Here is a 22007-nt window from a genome sequence, read left to right on the forward strand (position 1 = left end):
ATCCATTTTTCTGTTGATTATCTGGGTCACTGGGACAACACGTAATGCAAAGCTTTAAACCTTTTGCCAACCTGCAGCTCTTTCTAGGGAACACCAAAGAGTTCCCGAGCCAGCTGAGAGATGCAGTCTTTCAAAAATATTCTGGCCCTACCTGCCTTTTTTGTTTTTTGTTTTTTTTTGGGGGGGGGGGGGGGGGGGTATTATTATTATTATTATTATTATTATTATTATTATTATTTAATTATCGCAGAGAATAATGTCTATGGAAAGTAAAGTTTTATGGTGCAATTGATGATTTTAACTGGTAATACCCCAAAATAATACAGAGAAACCTCAGATATTCAGAAGACACCCTATGAGCAAGCACCTGGCGACATCTATGCAACGCACTTTCAACTGAAATCAAATGAAATACACATATTAAATATTTCACAGTAAAGGTCAAGGATTGGTTAAAGGTAAATCAGAGGTGTAGTCATTTCTATTAACTATATTATAATTTTTACAAGTACCCTTTTTTTAATTTCATTTTTTGTAGTTTTATAATCATAGTGTACGCTATAATCAGATAAATGAACTTTAAAAAATCTATTTAAATTAAACTGCTATTTTTGTTTTTGTACAGTAATGAATACAGACTCAATCACCACCTCCATTCACTTCCGAATTAAGTTTAATCTGTGAGCCAGAAAAGCACTCATATCACTGAATCGGTGAAGGATGTAGATGTTTCCATTTTATTTTGAAAGTCTCCTTTACCCGGATATAAGGATTTAATTTCCGGATCACCCACCACATGTAACAGATACGTTGCTAACGCTGAAATATGCGTCTCCCATGAGATGTGAAGTGTGAGCAGCGGCTAATTGGACATTAGATGTGTGACAGCAGGGAAACCGTCCGACTCTTAAATGCACCGACAGCCGTCTGTATTTGTAGACGCTGCTTTTAGCAAGGTTCGCTAAAGTTAGCTTTCATTGGGAATTTAACACAGTGAGCCCAGTTCACATGTACTATTCAAACCACCGTATGCACTCATCTTTTCACTGCGGTATGCGGCCACTTAGGACCGTACACTTAGCGAATATTTTAAATCTACAGGATTTAAAGCTTGTTGTTTGCTAATGAAACTTTCTCTGAAGCGGGTTCTTCATCATGTTTACTCGGTGTGTAAGAAACATCCTGTCTAGAAGTGCATTCACTGTGACGCTGAAGCGGCACAGCTGGAGACGCTGCAGCACATCCCAGACTGAGACTGTGGACCAGGTCACTACGTTATTGCAGCTCTGCGTGGACAGGTTCTTCGTTTCTCCTGGTCACGCTAACGTGGAGCTGTTTCAGCGCGGGCTGTGCTGCAGCTATGGACCTCTGGGCATGGAGCTCAGGAGAAACCTGCTGGACCAGTGGTGGCATTCAGTGACTAGGTCCGGAGCTCAGGTTTTTGGGATTAACACCCTGAGCAGCAGTAGCAGCAGCAGCAGGGAAGCACCTACAGGTGGACAGGGCCAGCTGAGGATTGTTGAATGTGAACAGCTGAAACAGAGACTTGGGCAGAAGCAGCTAAGCAAGGGGCGGCTCGCTGAGGAGGTGCACATGCTCCTGCAGAGGTCCCCAAGTATGAGAACAAACTTACTGCAAGGTAAGTTGCCTCACACACCTGTAATAAATAATGATGATAATAGAGCATAACATACACGTTTTTATTTCTATACTGAGAGCTAGCATTAAACATGCACAGTAAAGTAATGACACCACAGATGATTTATAAACTACAAGCAAAGTCACCGTGTATACCAACTGTTTCACGTTATTGCTTTTATGATCTTCCATGTATTTCTTTTAATGGTTTATGAATACTTTTGATACTTGTTTGTCCAGTTTGATGCCAACACTGTGGTACTTTTGTTTGAGTAAGGTGAATGGAAACGAGCTGTTCTTGGAATATTATTTTCACACTGTAGTAAACTCAGTAAGCAAGAAAGATGATGGCAAGAGCTGAAATACCATGTTAAGGATACTGCCAGGACTTCAGTGTTGTGTGAAAGTGCTCATCAGCTTCAGAAACTCAGCTAGTAACATTTCTGTTTAACATGTCTGTCTTTTACATTGTTGTAAAACTAAAAAATAATTATTTTTTTCAAATTAGTCTTGATGGTTCACGCGTGTTGTTTTGTTTCCAGGTGCCTTGGAGCAGTTTGTCCCCTCGTTAGAGCTGGTGAACAGGAAGCTGCCGTTTGGTCTGGCTGAGACGGGTCTGTGCTTCCAGCCTGCAGAAGGCTCTGGTTGGTGAGGCTTCGTCTGTTGTTTCTTACCTGTGTGAGTGTCTGTGTGGATACACTTATGAAAAATAAAAATTCAAACAAACTTCACTGGGATTTTGTTTCTTTATATTGTTTATCTGAGCTAGACTTTTAATATTAATACAGTATTTCATGAGTTCACATTAACCTTTTTCAGACCTTATGAGGTAAGTATGTCATATTAACACACTGTATATTCTATTTTCTGTCAGCTCAGCTGAGGTCACGCAAACATCTCTAGTGTGGTTTTGCTCTCCTCGCACATCGTCCCAGTGGCTGGACCACTGGACACGACAGAGGCTGAAGTGGTGGAGAAAAGTGAGTCTTTGAGGAGGGAAACATCTCAGACAAATTTAAAACGGTGTGATGCACCAGTGCATAAATGTATTTTCCTGTAAGAACACTTTCCCAGCCTTATAAACTACAAACATTAATAACTCAGCTTTTCTCTTTGTGTCGTCCTGTTTATCCAGTTTGCCCTCTCCCCGTCCGACTTCAGCAGCAATGAAGTCCAGCAGGAGGAGCTCGAACAGGCGGCATCTCGCGGTGTGAGGATCATCTACAACTTCCCGTGGGGTCAGGAGGTCCTGGAGACACTGTGGAGTCGAGGAGATGCCGAGCTGCTGCACATACACAAAGGAGACCGGTCCAAACTGCAGGTCCGTCTGCTTCTTTTAGAGTGTGCTTTAAGTCGGGATCGAGATTCAGTCATGTTCCTAAGCTGCTATTGCAGAGGCTCTGGTTCTCTGACAATGTCTTAAAACAGGAAGTCAAATTGATATCAAAAATTCCCTTAGCTCCCAGCTGATAGAGGCTTTCAGAAATCTCAGTTGAACTAAACGGCTTTAGGAAGAAGAACCACCAGGTCTCATAAGAAACACGGGCAGCTGCTCGTCTGTTGCTGCTTTTCTTCAGTTTAATCACACGCAGTGTCATTTCTCTTACCTGACCTCTTTCAGCATCAAGATGGACGAAGGTCTATTCCTCATGTCGTCTCCGTTACCGCAAACATGGACCGTGGTGCGATGGCGTTTCTGTCCAACTCACTCCAGCAGCTGAAGAGAGAAGAGAGCAAGAAAAAGCTGCACCAGAGAAAGGTGATTGTGCTTAACAGCTCGCTGCACGTGCAGAAAAACTGTCAGTGGGTTTCCTATTTGTGGCGTGACTTTTATTTATGAGATTTGTTGCACTGTTGATTTCAGGTGCTGAAGCTGCATCCAGTGTTGGTTCCCATTAAAGTGGCTTTAAATATTGGTAGAGGAGCCACTGTGGAGCTGAGGCAGGTAATGATAACATGAAGTACATGTTGCATGCTTTTTCTTTGTGGAGTTTTTCTGTGCAAATACATATTTTTCACCTTAAAAGGATCTGATTGAATGTGTTCCTTCTGTGGACTTGCATCAAATTGCATTAAAAGTGTTTTAAATATATTTCTTCAGATTTGTGAAGGCCTTCTGCAGGAGTTCCTGGAAGCAAAGATCTCTGTGTGGCCTGGATATCTTGAAACTCTGCCAACATCAATGGAGCAGCTGAATGCCAAGTAAATGCCGTTAAATCAGCACATAATGCAAATTGAATTACGTTACCTTTCTTTAAACTCGTGCCTGTGTGTTTCTGTGTGGATGTAATGCAGATACGATGAGATGGGCGTTCTTTTCACCATCATCATCGGTGAGAACACGTTGGAAAGTGGCCTTCTTCAGGTCCGCAGCAGAGACACAACCATCAAAGAGACCATGCACATCTCGGAGATCAAAAACTTTCTATTCAGATACATTTCTGCAGCTGACAACATCTGAATGCCCCTGCTGTTTTTTCGAACACCTGCCTGAGTTTGCATTCCTTTTAAAAACAAAATTATGGTCAGGGATATGCTTGTGAAACATATTTCCTCAGAGCGGTCCAAAAATAAGAGACTTTTTGGGATAGAGGTGCACATGAACCCACTGTGTGTATACATGTACCCCAAGAGTTTGTATTCTTAACTTTGCTAACTCAGCTCTTACTGATCCTACAGTCTCTTCGCAGTACATTCAAGGCACTGACATGGTTATATCAGGTTTATTTATCTGTGCGTAATTGGTGGCTACATAGTGGTCACGGAGGAGGAAGCTTTTGGATTTGTCTCTACATTTCTATTAAAAGATATGGAATCCCTCTTTAATATTTATATTGTATTGTTTTTTCTGGTTGTTGATGGCAATTTTGATTCTTGTTTCCTGAAGGTTCAAAGACTGTTCACAATAATGGAACAAGCAGTTAAGAAAATAGTCTTACCGTATTAGTAAACTGTAGTTTAGTTCAAATATAAAGTTAAAATACAGCATGATACCACACAGGTACAGAGGACTGAAACTGCTATAATAAAACACAAATAAATTGGTCAGTACATTGGTGACTATCCCTTTATAACCTCTGAATATTATTAATGTTACTTGCTCTGTGGGAGGAAGCTAAAGGCAAAGAGGGGTGGTTTAATTTTATGATGATATAATTTATTCTAATTATAATTAATAGCAGTAGCTGTATTGATAATGATAATAAGAAGAATAAAAGTTTTTTTATTTTTAATTTATTTAGATTGTTTTTGTTTATTTGTTGTTCCGGGGGCGGTGGGGCGTATGAATCGACTGAATCATGAGGCACATCAGCAAAGTCTCGCGAAGTTTGCCCCTTTGCCCCTCCCTGCGCACTCATTGGTCCCTGGCTGCACCTCTGACTGGGCATGTGTGTATGTGTGCCGCTTAGCTGTTAGCGTGTAGAGATGGCCGCAGACAAGCAAAACGACGCTAAAGTTTCCCTAATGGAAGAAAATAAAGAAAACTTACCGGATGGAGGACTCGGACTGGAAAGTATCCTTAAGAACACGACACGTGCTCTTTGACGTTTTCCCTCTGCGAGCATGTTTCACGCTCTTAAGCTAACGTTAGCTTTTAGCTAACTCAGTTGGAAGATAAGCTAGCGGTTATTAGGCTACGTGTCATACTGAAGCAGGCTGTCAGTGGTAAATGGGGATTTTTATGTATTCACAATTTATTTTGGGGGTCTGAGGACATATTTTAAGATTGCTAGCTATTATGTGATGTCATCTTTGAGTTTCATTAGCGGTTACAATAGTTAAAACAGCCTGTCTTGGTGCTTGCATACAATAACTGCTATCAAAACTGAAACGTTCATGCTTGAAAATAAATGGTTAACTGCCCCTCAGAGTAACGTGTGTGATGGTTACATAAGGTTTGTACCTTAACGTTTAATCTCAGTCTTGCAAATCATCAAAGAATCCCAGCAGCAGCACGGCCTCAGGCATGGAGACTACCAGAGATACAGGTGAGCTGGCTCAGGTCATACATTACAGGGTGGAGATTTGTGTGTGGTGCAGCAGTTTTCCCACCCAATGTAAAGACACTGACATGAGACTTCTGTTCACAATGCTGGGCTCAGATTTATGGTTTAATGCAGTTAAATGGAACAGGTGTGGATTAAAGTTAAACTCAAAGCTTTTGATGTCCACCTATCTTCGCCACATTTTCATATTTGCGGAGTTTAAGATATAGTGATAGATAATTTATGTTCTTTGATCTTCCTGCATATTAAGTTTCGTGGTGACTTTTTTTGTCTATGTTGTATTTCATTTATTGTAATGTAGAATTTAAAAAATCCTTGTCTGTTTCCAGGGGCTACTGTTCCCGCAGGCTACGGCGCCTCCGCAAGACTCTTGGCTTCAAGATGGGAAACCGACACAAGTTTGTTGGGAAGAAAGTCACTGTGGAAATGCTTTCTGATAACAGGTTAGACTTAGATAATTTTAACTGGTCATTCACGTGTAGTTAACTGGCTGCTGGTTTGGGAACCTTTACATTAAGGAAATTCCAGTTTGAAACACTTAAACAGATCACTTTGCTTTGATGTGGAACAGTTCAGCGGCTTGATGCTTTCACATAAAAAAACAAACTGTTTATACAGCTATGCCACCTTTTTTCAGGTATCTTCTGCTGGTTTTGATGGAAGCAGAGCGTGCATGGAGCTACGCCATGCAGTTGAAGCAGGAGGCCAATACAGAACCACGTAAGCGCTTCCACCTGCTGTCACGACTACGTAAGGCTGCAAAGCACAGTGAGAAGCTGGAGAAGCTCTGCGAAAGCCCCCGTGTGGACGCCAAAACTAAACTGGAGGCACAGGTACACAGGTCAAATTCATCTTAACTGACCCGTGTAGGTGTGTGGAATAACAAGTGGATGTGCAGCGAGGTCCCAGCCTCAGAGATGAATAACTTTAACTTTTCGATTTGTTGTCTTTCAACTGTAAGATTTGAGAACTTCAAACACTGTTAATTAGAAAAACAGTGCAGAATATTTCATGACGATATTTTATCTACACAGGGACACCAAATATTGATATTTTAATCAATAAAATACTTTTGGAATACTTTGAACAAGAGGGCTGAAAGGTTGGAGGAGGCAGCCTTTCTGCAAACAGTTGCAGTGTGCCTTTGGATTGACTGCAGTTATTCAGGGAAATTGGCAGAGGATTGTGAATAGTTGCTTTCTCTAATCTATAAATGCAGACAGATTGTCAGCGGTCTGAATGACTCTGTGTCAGTGAGCACAACTTGAGGGGACTCAACTAAACTGGCTGCCAGCTGATTGTATTCTGGCTATATTCTTGTAGAAAAGAGGGTCATTTCTGTCTGCGTAGACAACAGATTTCCATGTATGTAACTGCCAACTTGACCCTGTTCCATCGCAGACTGATATCAGTTTCAAAGCAGACTGATTCTGTCTTATGGCAACTTCTACAGCAAACTTTAGTGACAGTGTTGTGTACTTATTTTGCAACAAAAGAAAAAAAATGAGTTTAACTGTAACTTTGGAGACATAATTTGGAGTTGAAAGAAGATGATAAATTGTAGTACTTGCTACTGCAGATATCACAAAAATGTTAAATCACAATAATATATCATGAGTGAAATAATGTGATAATATCATGGAGAGTCTTGGTGATTCCCACCTTTACTGTTGGTGAAGTGTGGTGAGGGAATGAACAGAGGAGCTCCTCATCATGTGTTGTGGTGTTATTTCAGGCCTACACTGCATACCTGACTGGAATGGTGGAGTTTGAGCTGCAGGAGTGGAAACAAGCCATGGAGGCTTTCAACAAGTGCAAGTGAGCGTTAACATTACTGCACTCTGTTTTTTGTTTTTTAATTCTTCTTTTAATAATGGGAGGTTTTCTTGTTTGTTTTTCTTTCACTTTTTTTAAACCACTGATAAATACTTTTGTCTTGTCAGGACCATTTATGAGAAGCTGGCCAGTGCCTTCACTGAGGACCTGGCAGTTCTGTACCGCCAGCGTGTAGACGAGATATCGCCCAACATTCGCTACTGCGCTTACAATATTGGTCAGCATTGCTGTAGTCGTTCTTCTCAGTGTCATTGTTGATGCACAACACCGATCCTGAGTTCAGTCCTTCCTCTGCACACTGACAAACACACACTCACTCCCTGGTTGTATTTGATTTTAGGTGATCAGAATGCCATCAATGACCTGATGCAGATGAGGCTGACTGGTGGAGGAGGTGGCATGATGGCTGAGAAACTAGAGGTAAACACGAAGGGGTAAAACTTTTGTTAATCAGTCTGTAATTCATGATTAAACTGCTGGGGGGAGCACATACCAAACAAGAATATTACACAGCTGTGTAATCGTGTACTACATCCAGAAGGGTTTGTTTTGTTTCCCTCAAGGCACTGATTACTCAGGCGCGAACCAAGCAGGCGGCCACTATGAGTGAAGTGGAGTGGCGAGGACGCACGGTGCCTGTGAAGATTGACAAGGCTCGCGTCTTCCTGTTGGGTCTGGCAGACAACGAGGCCGCCATCGCTCAGGTCAGCCTCTCACACATTCCTTCTTTTTTAAGCATATAAACAAACTCAGTGGGAAACGCATGTTGTTGCACCTCCTAATGTTGGTTGTCCTTTCTATGTCTCTTGGGCTGCAAACAATGGAAACAACTGCAGAGACATTGACTCAAAGACAATAAGTGAATAGATTCCTTCTGTAGTACAAATATAATCGTGTTCATCACTGGTCATTACCCCTCCCTAGGGCTGCTCACTTAATCGAATTTTAATCACGATTACGATCTGGGCTTTCAACAATCATTAAAAATGACTGAGCCGATTATTAGCCCCTCCCTCGTGCTTTACTCTCCGTGTGGCAAATCAAGCGCACCTCTCTGCATTTCGAACACGTGTCACAACAATTAAGAGCAGCGGTCTCCAACCCTTTTTTGCGCCACGGACCGGTTTATGCCCGACAATGTTTTTATGGACCGGCCTTTAAGGTGTCACGGATAAATACAACAAAATAAAACTAGTACCGGTACCGAAAAAAAGGCTTATTCATAACACACGTGAAAAGACCCAGGAAAACCGAGTATATGATAAAAACGATAACAAAATAACGCTGAAAACCGATAAAAACCCTGAAAACTATACATTTCACACCTGAGCCTCAACTCTCGCGGCCCGGTACCAAACGACTCACGGACCGGTACCAGTCCGAGGCCCGGGTGTTGGAGACCGCTGATTAAGAGGACCCGAGGGAAGCTCGGAAAGCTCGGAAAGCTAAGCAGAAGTTATTTGGAGAGGAGAGTGACTGCCGTTGGTTGAAAAGAGAGGTAAAAAAAAAACTTCAGTGGTGTGGAAATATTATGGGTTCGTGGAGTCAGACGTGGATCAAGTAGACATAGTGTGTAAACTTTGCTACAGTGTCGTAGCTGCACCACAGAGCAACACTGCAAAGTTCACTAAACATAGATGTTTACATTTTTCATTTATTTTTTATATTGCAAACATTTGCACTGTTATCAGTATTTGCACACTATTTTATATTATTTTTGACAATCTTTAAAGTCATTATTCAACACATTGTTATTGTTAAATAAATATCGTCAAATAATCGAGATCTCAATTTCAGTGAAAATAATCGTGATTATCATTTTTGCCATAATCGAGCAGCCCTACCCCTCCTTATGTTTCCTGACTGCCTCATGCAGAGCTACTATCAGAGACTACCCAGTATGTATCACAACACTGATTCTGTGTGCTCATATGACCCATTTAGACTGCTTATAAATGCCAATGTTTTAATGTAATGAATTCAACCTTGTTTCTTATTCTCCGCTGCCACATGCCTTTTATATCCTTAGAAGGCGAGCCTGTTATTTTTGTTTTCACTTCCAAATTCAGGCCCACTTCTATATTTTCATTCTTAAATTGGGCCTTGATTTGAGTTTTAAGCTTATAAGGATTAATTGCATATAGATCAGGTAGTGACAAACATAATTCCTGGGTACAGACACTCCAGTCTTACCTGTTGGACTGACTTGGAAAATGTCTTAAGTGTTTTAACTATATTTTCATAAGTTTGGCAGCTTTTCCATCTGTTTAAGACCTCGTATGTGACCATTCATACTAAAACAACACAATTAAGTGATAGTTAAAGCAATTAAATGACTACTTTCACTATCTATAAGAGAAATAAAAGAAACTATGGTTCTTTTTCAGTGAATTCAGAGTAAAATTAAAATTTCTGTGAATTAACACTTTGTTTTATAACTTTTTGTAATTTTACATATTAATTTTCTGTAATTTAAGCCTAAAGAGTCGTGCTGACAGATTCTTTAATTTACTACAGCGGCATTTCTTTATCATGTACTGAAAACACTTTTTCTTTTATTAAGATGTCTCATTGATTAAATGTGTAGTTCCACTTGTTTACAATGACAGCAAGGGGAGTTTCACTTGTCCGCCTCGCTTAAGATCAAAGTATGTAAACAGATCACAATGTAAAATGAGTTTGACATCCCTGATATAGATGAGCTCGATATCCAAAACCTTTGCATGTTTTCAGTGACTGTCTGGTACAGTAAAAGTAGAGCTGGGCGATATGAGATTTTTTCATATCACGATATGTTTTTTTCATTTCAGGCGATAACGATATCTATCACGATATAAGCCAAATAACTATATTTGTAAGATTTAAATGTGCCGTTGCTCACAAGTAAAATGTGAAATAATCAGCAGCTTGTTTTTAAATATTTATTTCCCATAATAAGTTCAACAGGGTAGATGTACTTAAGGAACATGAGACTTTTTCAGATAAATAAAGGCAAATATTGCAAACTACACAAAAGGCAGTCGCTAAAGCGTTTAAGTTTCAAAATAGAACAAATGAAACAGACTAAATTGTCAATTCCACTTAGAAACAAAATATTAATTCTAAAAATAAATCTTAGTTTGTTTTACAGAAGAACAGACAAAACTGACTAACTTTTGTCAATATCCAATAAACTGAGAACTAAAAGGAAATTCTCAATCTCTCCTTGTTGTATAGCTTAGCTTTTCAAACAGTTTTAACAGTTACTTTAGTCTGACAAAAGCCGAATGACGAATTAACGCTTCCAGTCAGAGACTGAGGCTACGTCCACACGTACACGGGTATTTTTGAAAACGGAGATTTTCCGTTTTCGTTTAAAAAAATAATCCCGTCCACACATAAAGGCAGAAATGAAGGAAAACGCTGCTATGAACATGCCAAAGCAGCAGGTGGCGCTAGATTCCTAACCGTGCAGAAATGTTGGCCAATCAGAAGTCTAGAAGCCTCGGTGGGAAAAAGTAAACAAAGCTGGGGCATAGAAGCAGAACCGAGTCGTATGTGTGGAGGGACAGTAACTGTGTGTATATGTAAGCATTTAAACACTGCAGAGAGTAGAATTAACAGTAACAGTATTGTAGAAATTCATTTCACCGAAACAATAACGTGGCGCACAGTGTGACGCATGCACCAGTTTATTGTATTTCCAGACTTGCTTTCGGCACAATTTACAGTGCACGCTACTCTGTTTTTTGTCAGACTTGAAATAGCCGAAATACCTTCACACTACGGAACTTCTATGGCTCTTCCGTTCGACAATCTCTCCGGCATTGGAACCATCATCGGTTTTCTCTTCGGTCACGCTCGGTTGATTTTTCTAGTCGGCACACTCATTTCCTCCATTATGCGCTGGCTGCTTCCCAAACAAACACACGTGCGGCTTGGCACTTGTGCTGTACGTAACAAGTCACGCGACGTGACGCTGCGGCTGTGATTGGTTCAGTTCTGCGCTACTTAATTTGGATCGGCTGACCTTTTTTTTTTTTTTTTTTTTTTTAAGAGAACAAGAGCGGCGAGGTCTATCGCGATAGCTTAATTTCTCTATCGAGTAAAAGTTATATCGCGATACATATTGTTATCGTTCTATCGCCCAGCTCTAAGTAAAAGTGAATATATGAGAGGAAATAAGTAAAAGCATAAAAGTCTCTTCTTAACTAAATAATCTTTCATCCTGCTGGAGGCTGTCGGGTACTCGTCAAGCATTAAAACGGTTTAATAAAACCATAAAACAACCCTGAGAGCACTCAGTGCAGTTCCATAAAATCTCAGTAGGTGGCACTCTGTTCTTGATAGTATCACATGTCCCCTCGCTGTCGCCACAGCTCATTACTTCTGTTTTGTGCCCGAGTACTCAGCACACCCTGCAGACACACCTGTCACACCCATTGCCACTCAGGTCTCAGGCATGCAGCTGCTCTCATCGCACAACTGCATTCTACGCATTTCACCTCGCACATGAATGCAGGGCTACACCCAGCAGCTCATTTTAGTTTCAGATGGAGCATTTTAGGTCTGACTGTCGCATAAAAGGCGGTTAAAGGTGGCTGTGAGTGACTGTGTGGAGAAGAACTGCAGCGCTGGCAGTTTTTATCACATTTGGCTTTTCTTATTGGTCACAATTAAAGGATTTTTGCATAGTATGCACATTATATTGTGTCACAGCTCTAGCACCTTTAGCTTCACAATGTGCACCTGTTCTTCTGCTTGTGGCCTCAGGGGACAGGAGACACTGTAGGGCCAAATGTCAACCCTAGTTGAAGGGCTGTTTCCTCCTCTAACCAGTGTATCCATCCAGCCCTCCTGCCGAACAGCACAGAATGCTCAACAGGTAGAACTGGCTGTTCTAGGCCTTATTAGGGTGTTGGCACAAGTGTGAAACGCGTAGCAGCATCACCTTTCTGGGTGGGAGAGAGAAGGCTTGTGAACAATCTGTTATCAGGTTTTCCACCACAAGGAATTGTTTTGTAACATTCCTCTACTGTGTTTTCTCAACTTTTCGCAACAACAGAGACACAGTAATGTAATCCACAAAATCTTTTAAATACTTAAAACTGATATTTTTATGAGTGATCAGTCCTTCTGTAATTGTTTTATTGCTCTCACTTTGCTTTTTTCCAGTGTTAGTAAAACCCATCCTGCATCTTTCTGAGACTATCTCAGTTTAACACAGGCCTGTTGTATTAGTGTGGTGATGAAAGACGGCTTAGATGATGAACAATCGTGTCATTCTGAACCCTGAAACTATACAGTGTCTTAACTGCTGATGAGTTATGTGCAGGAATGCATCAGCAGCCTGCCGGGCCACATACCTGCGTCTCTCCCCGAGTTTGTCAGTCGCATTCCTGCTTTAACTGTTGCTCTTTGTATCAAAGTACTAAAACTGTTACATGCATCAAATGTTTGCTTGATCGCGTTTTAAATGAGATACGTCTGCACAATCTGGTAGAAACCTTTTATGATCTGATCAAGTTTCAGCCAAATCTCATCAGTCTGGTTAAATGGCTGCTATCGCTGCGTAAATCTGCTTGGAAGTTATTCTACAAAAAGCATAAAAAGGATTTGTGAACATCTCCACTTTCAGTCTGCATGTTAAGAGGCGCGACTGCTTCCTCCCCTTCTCCGCTCTGCCTGTGTGTGCCTAGGATGGCCTCAGAGTATTGAGTGTTCTTTTAGCTGAAAGCAGTCTTTGTAGCTACAAGAAAGCAGAAGAAAAGCAACTGAAAGTGTTAAAGTATGTTCCTAGCTGACCTGTACAGAGAGCTGAATCGAAGTAAGGAGATACATGGAAGCCAAACTGGAGGCTGAAAAACTGCTTCAGTGCGTTCAGTGTGTCGTGTTACTGCTGAACCTGCATTTTTGATAGGTACTCCGTTTTTACTTTCCAGAGTCATCTATTGTACATCATCTCATCTTCAGCATGTGCCATCCTCACACATAGGCTTCACCCCCTGGGTTTTCCTCATTGTTGCCAACTTAGACGTTTAGTTGCATTAAATCTATGATGAAAAAATGTAAAGACCGTGCTGGTACGATCTGAGACGTTTCTCTGCTTAGAATGTGAAACACGCCCGTCTCCCTCCTTCTCTACTATTCAGTGAGTTCTACATTTATTTTTTTTCCTTTATCCTCATCTTTGGATCTGTTTGTGTCATTCAGGCAGCTAATGAGGAAACCAAAGAACATCTGTATGAGACCCTGCTGGCCGAGTGCAGAGACACCATCCAGGCAGTGAAAGAGGAGCTCAAGACTGAGGCGGTAAGATTCAGCAGGATGAAAAGCTGTGATGTTGACAAGAATGAGAGGTGGTGAAGATGTAGCTTGTAAATACCTGAAACTGGGAATACTAGAAGGTTCAACTAAAGAGCTTTTTTTTTTTTTTTTTTTTTTTTCCTTTTTGTAAATCTATCAATTTTTTTATCACTGTAGAAACAGCGAGAGAGGAGCTCTGATGGTGACACTGGGAAGGTGTCCAACCTGCAGTACCTGCACAGGTAAAAAAGGAAGAAAAATGTACTTCGATTTTACTCCTGGTTCTGTTAAGTTAGTCAGTCATAGGATTAGAGCTGCAGCTAAATGCTTTACCACTTATCTCAGTAAGTCAATAACACTTTGATCATTCCCCTCCTCGTCTCTTCATGCAGACAACACTGTAACACACAGATCTTCAGTTTATTGTGAAATTACAAACACATGCTCACTTTTGGGAGGATGAAATCGGAGAACATTTGGCTGTTTGGAAACATTACTAGCAACTTCTAACATCTTTTGATAGACAGACATGTATAAACCTGTCAGGTCGGGGCATCATTAGGCTGAACACGTGTCGGGTGAGTCTGGTTCAACTTGCAGAGCGCCTGTGAGGCATGTTAATGGTTCCTGACGATGTCTGCAGTTGATTCAGCCGAGGTTTACAGACCTGATGAGTTTAAAGGGATCGCACGCCGTAAGTGAATAATCACTGCTGCTCTTCTCTCCCAGCTACCTGACCTACATTAAGCTGTGTACACTGGTGAAGAGGAATGAGAGCATGGCTCATACTCTGCAGGCCAAACTGAAGGAGCCCGAGGCCGACGAGAACAAGAGGGGGCCCCGTCCACAGGATCTCATCCGCCTGTATGACATCATCCTGCAGGTGAATGTCCTGTTATCAAGTTCTGTCTCTAAGGTGTACAGCCTGATGTTTGTGTTACCATAGTTACATGATGTGCATCTTGTGTTTTTGTTTTGTTTTTTGTTTTTGTTTTGTTTTTTTCCCCCACCACCACCTCCTCCAACTATCCAGAGTCTGGCAGAGCTCTCCACCCTGCAGGGTCTGGAGGATGACCACGCCTTCCAAAAGGAGGTGTCCCTGAAGACCCTGGTCTACAAGGCCTACAGGTCAGTGTTTTTGTGCCTGGTTTTCAACATGTTCTGCATCAAACAATGCAGCTGAAATTCAAACAGTGCAACAAGTGTCGTATTTACAATCGCAAATACACCTGCGTCCTGATGTGAAAAGTATCTCTAAGCTTTGTTCCATTTCACATTTCCATGAAAGCTTCTGCAGTTCATAAACCCACATGTTGTTAATGAGCTGCTTTCTTTGGCCTCCTGCAGGTGTTTCTTTATAGCCCAGTCTTATGTGTTAGTGAAGAAGTGGAGTGAGGCGCTGGTGTTGTATGAAAGGGTGCTGAAATATGCCAAGGAAGTCCAATCTAAGGCCAAGAGCCTCAACAACAGCCTCAAGGTTGGTTTAACATGCAAGCAAACACACACACACCTCAAACATGAGTCATGGCGTTACTCATTGTGGAGGCCTCTTTTCAAAGCCTCATCTTTATCTAGGTTGCCATTTTAGTTATTTACAACACATTATATTTAGACAAATAGATGTTATTAAAAAGCTTTATGGTAAAAAGCTTTATGGATCACAAAGATGCAGATGCCTGCTAATCTGTTCTAAGTAACACTAATAAATTGCTAGATTTTTAGTTAGTATAAGTAACTGTGCAGCAAACCATGTTGTTTGTTAGGGAAATGCAATGAGACCCGAACACACGGTACATCAAAGTTTAACAAAAATATCACTGCGCTACGTTAATTTACATTCATCATGAATTTCTGCAGGATCTCCCCGATGTCCAGGAGCTCATTGCTGAGGTCAACGCTGAAAAATACTCACTTCAAGCTGCTGCCATTTTAGGTGCGAGCCTCGAAGTTGTTAAACAGTTAAACCAGCAGTCGTCTTCTCTGTTGTACAGTCCTGAAGAGATGTGTTTGTGTTTCAGACACCGACGAGATAGTTGAAGTTCCTCAGCAGCTGGTGAAAGACAACACGGTAAGAGGAGGAAGCCTCAGGCTGCTCAACACTACAGCCGTACACAGACACATGGTTCTTGCACGTTTGTGTCTGTACGAATAAAATAAACGAGCTCTGTGGATTAATTACTTATCGGTCATATTACTCCTGAAGAGCCGAGGTGAAGCTTAATTTGTATATTTGCGTCTAACAAACTGCAACATAAAAACTTGAAAAGTGGTTTTGATGATGTCATTTAACGTTTATCTATTTTTGTGATAAAACTTAATTTTTAGGAATTTCAATAACTGGAATAAGTTTGAGTGGATCTGTCACAGTCTGCACTGCAGTAGCTTTAGTTGCATGAGTCAAAGTTCGAAATCTTATCTGTCATGCTGGCCTTGGCCTAACGCAAGCAATTTCTGCTCCTCTCGTGTCAGGCCAGCTTTCTTCTGATTGGTTGCCCATCACAGACACAATATTTGAAGAACAAAGGGCGGGGCTTGTGCTCTAACAGACAGAGCTGAGATTAGGGATATCCTCTTTTTGGAAAATGAGTGTTTGGAGCAGCAAGGGATTATTTGCACATATGCTAATCTCATCATTTTAATTTGTGTCCATGCTTGATGTGATCTGCCATTTTAACATTTATGACAAGAAATGCAGTTTGATGAGGTTGTCATCACTCCATTTTCTGCTGCTTTTTTATTTTATTTCTTCATTTAGCTGAACTTTCTGTTCCCTATGATTCCAGTGCTCTCATCTCCTCACTTCTTTTTCACGCAGCCCCTCTGTGACCACCTGGAGACCTTCCGCTTTGACCCCAGTCTCGTCGGAAAACAGCCCAGTCTGGTCCAGTTCCCACCCGACTTCCAGCCAATCCCCTGCAAGCCTCTGTTCTTTGACCTTGCTCTTAACCATGTGGCCTTCCCACCGCTGGATGACAAGGTGGAACAGAAGGGCAAGGGCGGTCTGACTGGCTACATCAAGGGCATTTTTGGCTTCGGCAGCTAAACCTAAACCCACACTTCAACCTCCATGTGAGAGCCACAGGGCCCAGAGGTTACTGCAACCAGCCAGAATTGGGTCAGCTGTTAGTTAGAATCATTTCAGTTTGTCTTTTATGTTTAATTTTTAGTGCCTATGTGCAGAGGGGTTGGAGTTGGCAGTTCTGAGGAAGACGGAGTCAATATAGTCTTCTCGGAAAGATTAATGAAATGGTAGCACTATGACCCAAGTCCACATCCAGCTTCAGTAATCGTATCAGCCTGCATGGCTTCACAGCATACAGGCTCCCTCCTTAAACTGAGCAATGGAGATGTTGGCAACTTTTAAGACATTAATATGCCGTGGTTTTGATGAGTGAAGTCAAGCTGTCAATCTCACGGTAAAAGATTACATTTTTTCCCTCCTGTGTTTTAAATGCGCCTTCATATTGTGTTTTTTTTCCTTTTGTAAATGGATTGTTCTGCATTTTTCTTAGCCCTCTAAAAACAAAAAGATATGTTTTGATCTCATCAGCCTCAACATTAATTACAAGACCTATAGCTGACCAAACTGTAATCATCTGTATGATTTCATCTGTCATCACAAACTAAAGTTTGTAATCTTTGCCCCTTGTTGCTTTGACGGCATAAAAATCCTCATAAACACTGTACAGCCACAAGACCTTGTGTTGGGACAAGAAATGTCAGCTTGCTCAGGTGCCTAAGAGTGTACTCGCACTGAGCTGCTCCTCCCAGTGTTCAGTTGTTTTGACCGGTGTGTAACTGTTAGAAGAAAACAGGTGGCCATGGGTCCGTAGCTGAAACGCTGCTTCAACATCTCAGTTATTAACCAATAAATCAGTGGTAAATAAAGAACAAGGTTTCACTGTAAGTGTGCCTGTCTTTAACTTTAAACTCTATAACGTGAACTGTAGCACGTGTCTCTGAGTGGAGAGGAGATGTTTGAATTTGGGTTTAAGGAAAAATTGGAAGAAAATCTTCAGAGCATAACCTCCAGAAACATACTCAGGCCTGAGTGCAAGCACACGAGGACAAGTGTGAGTACACCTTTAGTCCTTTAGTTGTTCCACTTGGTTGTGATTTAGTAGCGGCGAGGATCCGAACATGTACAACATCCAGTTCCTCCTAAGTGCCCTGTGGGTGGTCACCACATCATAACAAACAAAGCTGTCACTGTCAAAGGTGTAGGGCTGTCCCTCATCTGCAGACGTGATGTACTTTTAATAATCGCAAGAAGAAATTTTTCCAGTCTGTGGTTTTCTGTTTTTTTTCTTCTCTGTCGTCCTATGTCATTGCGCCAAAGCCTCTCGAAACCCAGCCTCTGAATTCAGGAAACTGGGACAGGGCTAGCATGACTAATGACAAAGCTATGAGTCACAGTTTGAAATGATCCTTTCTGAATAAAAGAAGCTGGATTGGCCAGTGTTTTTATTTCTTTGGTAGTTAGAGCCTAAACTCACCAGGCAGTTCATTAGATCCACTAACCAGCTAGAACTAAAGCAGTCACATACAACACACACTGCAGTAAGAGGCTGCTTATTTACAGTCATAATAATGGCGGGATTCCCTCCATGACAGTTGTATTATCCTGCTTTAGTTTTAGCTACTTGGTTTATTTGTACTTTGTTGCATTTTTCTTGCCCTCAAACTTGACGTCCTGTCAAAGGTCCAACTGCTTCAATAGCGTCGTCTCGCTGGAAGTAGAAAGCTCTTTAAAGGTCCCTCTGCTACATGTTTTCAAATGGTACCTGCTTGTTGACGGCAGGCTCAGCTCATGAGACTGTAATCTGTTACTGTAAAGCTTTTAATGGTGTGTATTTATCTACAAAGGACAGTGGCAGACATCAGGACACTGAAGGAGCTGTTAGCAACCTTTCATTCATCGCATTGCCAACACCACACCTCTGTCTGTCATGGGAAGGACTACAAAAATGTTTTCATCACCTTTGACATGTCTGTGGATTTTCTGTTTTACATATTTGTCGGGATGTATTGAAACCCCTGATCTTTATGTGATCTGGTTTGCCTGTGAGACTTGGTGAAACACTAGGAAAGGACAGTTTCAGTCTCACTAACATGTTTAACTTTTTTTTTCTTTTTTTCTTTTTTTTTGTTGCTTAATTTTGTCTTCACCCCCCCTCTTCCCTACTCATGTGTTTTTACGCTAAGTAAGATGGATGGGCTGGAACAGTTCCAGCACTTTACCTCGATTAGCCTGGAAAACAAAATAGCTATAATCTGTAGATGCTGGAAACGTTTGTGTGTGTGTGACGAGAGTAATGAAATGAGGAGATCGTATGATTTCATGTAGTTTCCAGCCTGGTAATTAAAGTATATTTGCACCAAATGCTGTTTTTGTCATTCTTCATTCACATTTTTCTTTTTGGCAATATTTATTTTGATCGGGCATAGTTTGATTGCTAAAGAACTGCTGTTAAACTGACGTGTTCTGAGGACAGTAGACATGGAGGTGTGTGTGTGTGTTCAGTTGCTCCTGTGTTAGGGTGTGGGAGTGCATTGGATGCCTGAGCAGGGTGTGAATGTTTAGCTTTACTTTGTTTGTGCACTGAAAAGTGAGAATAATGATATAGGTGTGTTTATTAACCTCGATCTGACATTAGTGGGTTTTGGGTTTTTTTGGGGTGGGGGGGTCTCCCCATCTTCTAACCAAGAATATTCCGTGGTAAAAAGTCCCCCCAACCTACACATGCGCACTGTTACTGTGGTATTTCAGAAATGTGTACTATTTAGAATAGACTGAAAATATTTAAGCCTTTATGGGGTGGAGATGAATGCTTATCTGCAGAACAAAACCAAAGGCTAAAACTGTTGAACAACATTCTGTGTTACTGTGTTACGCATTTTCCTCCAAGAGAGGTCCAGAATTTAGAATAACCATCAAAGTATGAGCAGACAGCTGTGCTGTGTGTAAGGTGAATGAAGAGGCTGGCACACCCTTGCAGTGTCTCTGCCTTTGTTGTTTCTTCTCTGTTCAGCTGTTTGGAATTTACAGGTATACAGATACATAGTTGCTACATTAATGTGGCTCAAAATGAGCTGCAGGATGTGTGTGAACTGCAGGTTTGACATCCGGAGAAACGCCTGACCTTTAATCCCGAAGAATCTTAATGATTGCTTTCCACGAGGTCTTGCATTTGTGGTGCAGACATTTGTCTCCCTGCTCAGGGGGCATTTGTCACTAAAAAAACATGAGTGTTTTAAGGGGAGGGGTGCACACCAGCATTTCTCTTGTGTTTTTTGTTTGTTTTGTTTTTTCCCATCTTATACAGGTTTAAGTATATGTTTTCAAAAAACATACAAAATCAATAAAAACTTGAATGTAAAACATAAACACGAGTGTTGTCATGCTCTTCAGGCCGGTGTCCTGCAGGTTTCAGATATCACCCTGGGTAAACACACCTGTATCAAATGATTAGTTCATTGCCAGACAACTTCAAGGCAGGTTGAAGAGGTAATTTAGCCATTTAAATCAGCTGCGTTGGATCAAGGACACGTCTAAAACCTGCAGGACGCCGGCCCTTGAGGCCTGGAGTTCCCCACCCCTGATATAGAGGAAAATGACCCCTGTCTATGCGTCATTTTCAGCAGCTCACTTGAGGTTTAAGATGAAAGTATTGCTACAGTTTGTTACCTGGGTGCAACCACAATATACAATATATGTGAGCAAGTGAAAAAGTATGTTACTCCAGACACGTAGACCCACCCAGAGAGAAACGTTGTGTGACTGGACCAATGAGCACAGCGTGCTCTCGCTGTTGCAATGAAAGCTGCTTAGCTACATTTTTTCTCGTGATTTCCAATTGTTGCTATGCAGCAGAGAGACGCCCTGATCTGGAATAACTTCCACGTCTTTAGATGCTGCACACTAAACGTTCCAGTGTATGGGGCAACCTGTAATCAGTAGATTTATGGCATGTACCACTATATGAAAGTGTTATGTAAATTACTTTCTGACCCTTTGGATGTTCCACTGTTGACTGTACACAGTGTCCCTCAGTGTTTGTGGCACAGGTCTGCTCCAAGCTTTGACTCAGGCTTAATAGTGAGGTGTCAGGGTGACATAGCCAAATGAGAACGACTTAATTTCCTTGTTATAAATTCAGGAAAAAAAGGCTCAAGGAAGAAAAAGGAAAAATCAGAAAGGGGAAAAAAATTGATCTCACTGTGTAAACTATCGTCTCCTGAATATTCTCATTAATTTGGAGCTCTCAGATTGGGAATGCTGTGTTCTTTTTAGTTATGGTAGCAGAGAAATTTCTTGGATATACTAATGCATCAAGTTGCTATTGTCTGGCAGTAGATAGAGTTTTCCAGCATGCAAGACAGAAACCTATAAACGAAATTGTCCCAGCAGATGTCACCTTTAAATAAGTCAGTGCGATTTCTATGAGGTATTTAGTCTCTGTTTATGTTTCCTTCATGGTAGTGTGATTATTCTCCAGCACATTTCTTTCCGGGATAATAAATATATCCTTTATCTCTGATCCTAGGGACTTAACAGGATACAGAGGTAGAGAAATATGGGATAACATAAAGACCATTTGTTCTGCGTCCACTTATCGCTCACACATGGAATCACTTCTTTCTTTGATTATTTTACTGCTGCTAATTATTTCTACACACGTCTTCCATATAAATTTTTAATGTTCTAATACTCAAGTAAAATGTAACTATAATAAAGGAAGGTGTGGTTGAAAGCAATTAGCTGTTACACATATATTTAGAATAATGGATGCTCATATATAACATGAAGCAGGTTATTAGCAATGAGGTCAGCATGTAAACCAAATGCTCAGTTTCAGACAGATATCAGGCCGAGAGGATCATCTCGGGCACACAGCTCTGATGTGAACTCGTCTTTAGGTTTTAAAACAGGTTGTTTTAGAGGTCCAGTTTCAGTCCAGGGATAAGACAAATAATAACATAATAAAATAACAGTCCAAAAATAAAAACATTGAGCTGGAAATGAGGATAACCTTTTACTAATTATCGCACATTTTCTTTTTCACACAGCATGTCCTCATACTGGCTTCCTCCCCTCACCCCAACCAGTCACAGGACATGGTCGCCTCCCTGAGCCTGATTCTGCCAGAGGTTTAAACGTTTTTCCTTGCCACTGTCGCCAAAGCACTTGCTCAAAGAGGGGTCATATGACTGTTGGGGTTTTCTCTGTATTATTATAGG

At 41.2% G+C, this 22007-nt stretch overlaps 2 protein-coding genes across 3 annotated transcripts; both read left to right on the plus strand.

Moving 5' to 3' along the window:
- Positions 1 to 818: 818 nt before the first annotated feature.
- On the plus strand, positions 819 to 4464 carry polg2 (polymerase (DNA directed), gamma 2, accessory subunit). Of its 2 annotated transcripts, none has more exons than XM_026169281.2 (8): positions 819 to 1639; positions 2181 to 2286; positions 2513 to 2618; positions 2774 to 2959; positions 3260 to 3397; positions 3503 to 3583; positions 3740 to 3840; positions 3934 to 4464. In XM_026169281.2, the coding sequence occupies exons 1-8, from the start codon at positions 1156 to 1158 to the stop codon at positions 4097 to 4099; spliced, it is 1368 nt and encodes a 455-aa protein (XP_026025066.1). In that variant the 5' UTR covers positions 819 to 1155; the 3' UTR covers positions 4100 to 4464. The 2 variants fall into 2 exon arrangements, with proteins under 2 accessions (XP_026025066.1, XP_080158550.1); XM_080302424.1 differs by having other exon boundaries at positions 2181 to 2282; positions 2518 to 2618.
- A 503-nt stretch (positions 4465 to 4967) lies between these two features.
- On the plus strand, positions 4968 to 17673 carry srp68 (signal recognition particle 68). Its single transcript, XM_026170464.2, has 16 exons — positions 4968 to 5152; positions 5561 to 5627; positions 5975 to 6088; positions 6283 to 6478; positions 7381 to 7463; positions 7589 to 7698; positions 7822 to 7901; positions 8045 to 8185; positions 13674 to 13772; positions 13944 to 14008; positions 14496 to 14649; positions 14800 to 14894; positions 15114 to 15243; positions 15624 to 15699; positions 15785 to 15834; positions 16582 to 17673. The coding sequence occupies exons 1-16, from the start codon at positions 5065 to 5067 to the stop codon at positions 16807 to 16809; spliced, it is 1776 nt and encodes a 591-aa protein (XP_026026249.1). The 5' UTR covers positions 4968 to 5064; the 3' UTR covers positions 16810 to 17673.
- Positions 17674 to 22007: the final 4334 nt, after the last annotated feature.

The sequence above is a fragment of the Astatotilapia calliptera genome, chromosome 6 (genome assembly GCF_964374335.1).
Source record: "Astatotilapia calliptera chromosome 6, fAstCal68.1, whole genome shotgun sequence".
Classification (NCBI taxonomy): domain Eukaryota; kingdom Metazoa; phylum Chordata; class Actinopteri; order Cichliformes; family Cichlidae; genus Astatotilapia; species Astatotilapia calliptera.